At 44.2% G+C, this 7,500-nt stretch overlaps 1 protein-coding gene across 1 annotated transcript in view; it reads right to left on the reverse strand.

Annotated features, from left to right (window-relative positions):
- Positions 1-1,589: 1,589 nt before the first annotated feature.
- LOC125949136 (high-affinity choline transporter 1) overlaps positions 1,590-7,500 on the reverse strand; it is a 14,826-nt gene continuing 8,915 nt past the window's right edge. The window contains exons 7-10 of the mRNA XM_049675887.1: positions 7,329-7,371; positions 6,074-6,303; positions 5,871-5,982; positions 1,590-5,796 (exon numbers count right to left, since the gene is read on the reverse strand). Of these exons, the coding sequence (XP_049531844.1) occupies positions 5,545-5,796; positions 5,871-5,982; positions 6,074-6,303; positions 7,329-7,371 (637 nt within the window). The 3' untranslated portion in view covers positions 1,590-5,544. The remainder of the gene's footprint in view (positions 5,797-5,870; positions 5,983-6,073; positions 6,304-7,328; positions 7,372-7,500) is intronic.

Consider the following 7,500-nt stretch of genomic DNA (forward strand, 5'->3'; position numbering starts at 1 on the left):
GCCAGCCTCCCTGGCAGACCGACCGACCGACCTAGCCGAGCATACGCTAATGAGGCCCCCCACGAGTGCCACGCGCCCATGCCTTGTGGCATCTTCGCCACAATCGTGCGATCGCATCGCACGCCGCGGTACAGCGTAAGCATCCGCCCGGAGAAAGGCTGCATAAAAATAGACCGCGAAACCGCTCGGCACACACACACACACACACACACACGCGCGCTTATGCACATGTGATCCCAGGGCCTGTAGGCAACCGCACCCGGAGGCTGGGTAATTGAATGAATGAACCCCCTTCAAAGCGCCACATGAATGGTCGCCTCACTGGCTGGTCGATTACGCGGTTCATCGCGTCATCGCGGCTGGCCGTGACGGGCGTAGGAGGAGGAGAAGAAGGGGTGCGTCGTGGCCATTTGCAAATTGCCTTGAACTCGCCATAGCTCGCCCAGCGCCAACCAATTCACGCCGGCGGAACACACTCAAAATAAACGCCGCGTGCGCGGGGACCATCTTTCGAAAGCTCAATCGGCCGCCGGTGATGTGCTGCAGCGATGAGATGAAGGAAGGTATTTATGAGGGGGGAAGGGGTGGGGGTGAATCTTTGAGAGCGCGTCATGGAAAAAAAAAAGGGAACGGATTGCGTCCCCGCAAAGTGAACGGTTTAAGTACGCCTTTGACCGTGAACTAGTGCCGTAAGAGCAAACTATGGTGCTCCACGACGCATGATCGCTGAAGAGCCACTTTCCGTTCGACAACGGTTACATGTTCTTGCCCCGGAGGGAGGGGGCGGGGGTTTTGTGAATGCTATGTTGGCCGCATGCTAAATGATAGCCTCCCTCAATAGAGGTGAGGCAGTGCGTGATCTACCTTGCTCGTAAATAGCTTCACTATCACCGATAATTCGGCCGTTTTGTTTCTATTTCTGGGCATCGGCAAAGCGAGCAACGCGGAAGGTCGCTCCGGGTAGTTGCAATATCAGTTCGCAAATAATTCGCTCATTTGAATATGTTGTAATAATTTACTTACTCAGCAAGCGATCAGCGGTCCTGGGGCCCTGCAGAAGTTGTTCGCCTCGTCGCCGCTTTTGTTCAAACGTTCGTCCTCGAGCAGCCGGAGGCACCTAATTCCGAGCCCTTGGACTTCTGGGATCAATGTCGATACCATCGCTCCACCTCACGTATGTCGACTGTGTCAAATTATTCACCGTTGCTGCTCCAAACTAGTACTTTAAATTAGAACAATATGTTGCACAAATCTGAGGGATTTCGATTATTTTTTCGATCATTTTTACACTTTCAACGATAGGAACACGATGCGCACTGAAATATGCTTACCTACTGATTTTTTCTGCAGCAAAATTTCCAATGGTTACTTTAATGAAATTGATAAAATTTGAAAATAATGCTACGTGGGCACTGTACAAGGGGCAAATCCTTGTTATGGCCTGCTGAGGATATGTGGAATCAAGCATGCTACATAAAATCAATTTAACGATTAATGACGCTACGTTTTATTCTCAAAGTGAGATAAATCAGCCGAACTTGAATCAATAGCTTCAGTTAAACTTTCCAACACATTTATTTGCACCATTTTTGTTTTTTTTTTTTTTACAATCTGCTTATCATTCGCATCTAATTGTCTCCAGGGTACCTCTCTTCGGCGTTGCCGACTTAACCGATCTATTTTACAAGCCATTCACCATTCGATCGCTCTCTCGCACACTTCCCACTTTCCCTCTATATGTATATATTTATAAGTATATTTATATGTATATATAATTATACTTTGCTTAACCACTAAAAATACATGTACATCTATTGGTTTGGTTGTGGGTAGGGTTGTAGTAACCCTGCTGCGTAGCTTGCTCTCTATCTCTCTCTCTCTCTCTTTCCCTCTCTCGTCAACAACACGGTGCTGTGCTTTGGGCTTGACCGTTTTCGCTTTCGCCTTCACCGCGCGCCCCTTTCGCTGCAGGGTTGAACGGGAGGCCAGGACAATGATAGCCACTAGGTGTTTCGTGTGTTGAACGAGAAACTGCACTGATATGTGTAACCGTACGCCTACAGTGGTTTGAATGTTTTCCGCGCAGAAAGTTCAAAATAACTCTATGAGAAACGCATCAAAGGCTCCATAGAGCAGCATTTGGGATGCAAAGAGTTTGATTCTAAAATTGTTTGTTGCTGCCATGGAGCAGTACGGAACGGAGGTGCACTATGGACTGTTTGTGTGTTTGTGTTCAAGAAGCGGTATTCTGTGGTGTCGGCGAAGGAATGCACTGAATTTGTTGCTACGTTGCCAGTGTCCACATCCATTACAACGGTCTCCTAGGACTTAGTATCCAGCACCAGTCCCGGTGTGTGTGTGTGTGTGTGTGTGTGTGAGTTTGTATTTTTTTTTAGTTTCAGTTTCTGTACCCCACAGCAGCTGGAGGCCACCCATGGCTTCCATGCGTCCTACTTTGTTAAATGTTTCCTGTAGTGCTAATGATATGTATGGAGTAGTTCATTCGATTTCAGACGAAATGCACGATTAACAACAAATGTTTGATATGTTCCTTTTTTTTTGCGATCGCTCCGATCGTAATTTCTTCTCTTCTTCCTTCTTCTTTTCTTTCCGCTTCTTCTGCTGCCTTGTTACCTTCAATTGCTTGATTCAGCCGAGTTAGTTTTAGGGGTTTCGTTTTTAAATCCATTCAGATCAACAACTACAGTAAGAGGTTAGCAACTAATGACTAGCGATCAACATCGGCGATCGGCGTGCGATCGGTCTGTTAGGCTCGGATCAACCAACAATTGCACAGCGATGCGTGCAAACCGAACGCGTTAAAACAGCACAGCTAAGAATGGCTAATCATTTGTTTTTTTTTTTCTTCTTAATACTTGGCTTACCTTGTGTATAGTATGTTTTTGGGTTTAACAGTTTAACAGCTTCAAGATTGAGTAGTTTACGTTTTAATCAAATGCATGTTTCAAGATAAAGTTTACGGGACACATCAACATCAACAGTTTTGATCGGTAAACGAAACTTAAACAGCATTCAGCATGTTGGACTGAAACAGTTTACAGCAGTCCCGCTGTTTAAACAGAATACTTTGTGTACTTTTTTCGATGGATCCTGTATTCCTGCAGCTTGCCATTGTTATTTGGTTGTCTTTAGTCTAATTTTGTTTTTCGTGCACTTGCGCAGTGCCGGAAATTGGTAGTTAGGAAAGGATACATCGACCAGAAATGGAACCATACAACCTCGAAGCACAACGTACGTCAACCACAGCATGGAAGTGTCCGCTTGTCAGGCAGACTCAATGTATATATTCCCTATAAAATGACCACTTACGGGCGTTTTGTCGGGAGACGGGAGAGGCACATTGATAGAACAGGGGTTCGTGTGAGGATGCGACTACTCGATTAGATGCGCTGCTCCGGTTTACCTCTTCCATAAAATCTCATCGCGTATCTCACCTCTTCCGTAAAACGAAAATCGTTCTGCAGCGAGAGACCGAGATGAATTTGATGGTCTACTCTTAATTTTGCCTTCTGCATAGCAACTGCCTTACCCAACTGTATTGGAATGAAACATGTTTTGCGGTTGATGAGGAGAACCCGACTGTTCTGGAAGGTAACGATCGATGGATGCAACGCAGGGTGATATGTTTGATTTTCGAGACGAGTTCATCATTCGACCACATCATGGGTTGTTTTGAGTAAGTTGATTCATACTAGTCCAAGTAGCAAATTTGGTCTGAATTCACATCATCGACTAGCAGCGGGTCTGTGTGTTAAGTAACTAACTCAATCGAAGTGAAGTTTATGGACCTTTCGCTCGCGATTTCCATTCTTCTATGCTTTGATGATTCGCTAATAGTGGGCTGTATCTTCGTTTGACAGCTACAACGCACCGATAAGTTAGATCTGTTCTTTTCTTTTTTCGTGTTCCTCCCTCTTGCTCGTGTATATTTATAAGTATATATCTTCCTAGTGTCTGTTGTTTATTCCCATAACACCAGTGGAATGCATATTTGCTTCCATTCATTTCTATTTATATGTATATTATGATATGTATCGGGCTAAATGATCAGTTCTATAGGTTTCATTACTTCAACATTGCTCTGTCCATTCCTAAACCATACCATTCCTCTATACCTCTTCCGTAGCTTTAATAATTATACTTTTTCTCTCTTTCTCTTTTACTCCCTCTCTCTCTCTCTCTCTCTCTCTCTCACACACACTCTCTCTCTCTTTCTCTCTCCCTCGTTCCGAAGATCGTATTATAAATTAGATCAACATTCATCTGTGAGTTGGATTTTAAATTAAAATTTCCTATATTGCAACAGATAATAACAGAGTTATAGGATTTGTGTGAAACAAATTAGTATAAATCTTTGCCCTAGTATTAGCAGAACAATGGCTTTAAGCTCACTAGACGCACTGATAACTTCTCATCAACATTGCAGAGGCTGTCTGACTAGCTGTTCTTCGGTCAGCTCAAGCACGTTTGCCTTCGCCATTCAAATCAGATCATTCTATCGATCTAAAGGACTCATTTTATGTAACTTTAAAGCTTTTTCCAGTTTTGTTGATACAATCCTAGCCCGAAATAACTGATCACATTGAGTAAACACTCCACACAGAGACATCCATACAATTTCGAATCATACGATGAATGGTCAGATATACACGAAGAAAATGTTATAGTCAAAGGCAGGGTAGTAGAAGGAGAAGTAAAAGCTCCTAGAGCACACCAGCAAACCATACTTTCAATCACATTCTTCATCCACCCAGATAATCAGATTTGTACGTTCCTAGCTAGCTGTCGTAGAACGGAGGAATCAAAGCGACAAATATCAAACGAAACGGAATTCTTGCCTTGAAGATCCATCGATTTTGTTTCTGTTTCCCTCCCTTCCACACTCTCTCCCTCTTGCTCGTATCGCGACGTAACAGTTCACCGTGTCAAACGTCTCAATTACATCTTTTCCTCGCAGGATCTGCTCGATGCTCACGAACTAACGCACCACCGACTTCGGCGCAACCCAACTAACGAGTATGTAGGTAGTTCCTAGGTATCCTAATAATTATGTTTCTCCTTCTTTTTATCCCAGCGTAATTGATATGTATCGATTTCATGCACGTTCCTAGAAGGACCCTTTACAGGGAGACCCTTCGATTTGGTTTGTTTTGATATGTATCCGTTGCTTTTGTTGTCTGTGGTTGGTTCCTCCCCGGGTTTTTAGTTAGACTATTTTTTGTATTCTTTTCAAGCACTAGCTGCCTTTAGTAGCGCTCTAGGGTTGCTCCAACGCTACAGTAATCATAATTATTAATACTAGCTTTGCTCATATTCCTTTGATATGTATTGGGTTTCTCGCATGATAATTCGTCACATTTCATCTCGCTCCGTCGCTCCGTCGGAACCGGAACCTCCGCTCAAATACTGCGTCTAATAAGTTGATTCGCTTCCACTGCTTGGAACGCTTTTGGGCGCTATCTCACAGAACGTTTTTGCTCAGTGCTGCCTCCGCATCAGCACATCAGCTCCGATGCTTTCGTTTCAAAACGCCGTATGACCCTGGGCCGTTACGGAACTCGGCACGACATTACCCTGGACAGTACCCACAACACTACCGCCACCACCACCACCACCACCACCACCGCCAGCGGTTTGCATCAGTCGTTGCGCTTCCGCCACCGGGAGATCATCGTCCGGCTCAAGGGCTGGATTTATCCGGCCATTTCGCTCGTCCTTTCCGACCATCGTGGCCGCACCATACATACGCGACATGCCACCGGCCATCACCGAGAGCTGCGGAAGAAAATGCAGAAATAGTGGTTAAAGGTTTGCACTGCAGCGGATAGCAAACAGCATCGTCGCCGTACCTGTTCACCCGAATCCGATGGTTCACCGACGCGGTGCAACTCCTCGGGAATGTTGACAACACAACGGAAGTAGTCATAGTGCGGTGCTAGTCGACCCGTTTCAAAGACCCATCTAAACGACGAAAGAGCGAAGAAAAAGGAAGAGCAAAAGGAAGCAAGATTAGCGTTACTTGCTGGTGGAATATGCGGCTTACGCTACTTACTTCGTCCACCAGGACACACCGACCAGCGTCACTAAGCTCATGATCATGGCCATGGTACGGAACGGGAACATCTGGGTCGCTGTCTCCTCGACGTAGCCCGGGTAGTGAATGAGGGCGGGAAGGCCAAGCATCGCCTCTCCACCGGACAGTCGCACCATGAACGCGATAATGTATGCCGCGAGACTTCCGTACGTGTTGCAGTGGTGCTTGAAGTGGACCACCATCAGGAGCTTTGGAAAAGAGGCAAATTTTTGGTTTTTTTGATGAAATGTTAGTGCAGGATGTAGGTTTTTGTTGTATGGATTTGCGATTTAGCGAGAGCTGTATGTGTAATCCTTTTAAACACTTTCTTACAATGTTCAACGGGATAGAACCGAAATGTTTTCAACTTTTATTGCTAACATTGTAGCAATTATCATTGGAAAAATACACGTAACGTTTGGCATCGGTATGACTAACAGGCTTTTTCCCGTGTAAAAATGTTATTCTTTAATAATTTGTTAAAAACAGGTCTGTAATGCTTCCAGTGATCATTTAGAATCTTTGGCTTAACTGCACAAGTGCAAAAGCCACAATGTTCTTGTATGTTCAGTGCTTGTTGGACCTTAGCCGATAACCAACACACTTTTCATATCAAATTACAATCAAAGTGATGTTTAAATATTAAGGTTCAAACCCCATTTCTGTAACAGATTTTTAAGCAATCCTTCGCTTTAAATTGAAATCTGCTAATCAAATCAAGTACAGTAAAAGACGGTTGATATCAAATTATACATCATAAGGATCATAGTTATAAATATTCATAGGAATTCATAATTCTAGAGAATATTCAATTCCTTCAAGGAGCAATTGATTCTAACTTTTTGACCTACATTTTGTTGAAATAAAATGTTAATTAATCTACGCTAGCTATCTAACAGTTATTGTGTTGCATTTCGTTTCTCCTTCCATTCACCGTCATTGAATTAACATCCAATTGAATTACAAAGAGCACAATCGATTCTCGAAACTCTAGATAAATCACGTGCGACCGAAAATCTGATCTGGAAAAGACATTAACGTTGACCAGCTGGCCCGACGTGACCGTATCGGGCCGGTTTGCTTGACAAATATACTACATAACGTCACACGAAACCGCTTGAACCGCACGAACGCAAACCCATACAAAAAAACGGGAAAAAGGATTGCCACCAAGCACTGCAACCCGAATTTTCGTCCTGATTATATGCCATTTTTATGGCCGGTATCCACTTACCTGAGGGAACAGAATACAGTACACCAAATCGGAGCACATCGACCTGCGAGCAGACAGCGGTTGCGGTAAGGGCGCAGCACGAGCACGAGTAGCAGCAAACGGAATGGAATGGAATGGTAAGAAGAAAATATTTTGATAAATGGTTACCAGTCTCTGCTCCATTACGTTTTGC

The sequence above is a fragment of the Anopheles darlingi genome, chromosome 2, assembly GCF_943734745.1.
Source record: "Anopheles darlingi chromosome 2, idAnoDarlMG_H_01, whole genome shotgun sequence".
In the NCBI taxonomy this organism is placed as follows: domain Eukaryota; kingdom Metazoa; phylum Arthropoda; class Insecta; order Diptera; family Culicidae; genus Anopheles; species Anopheles darlingi.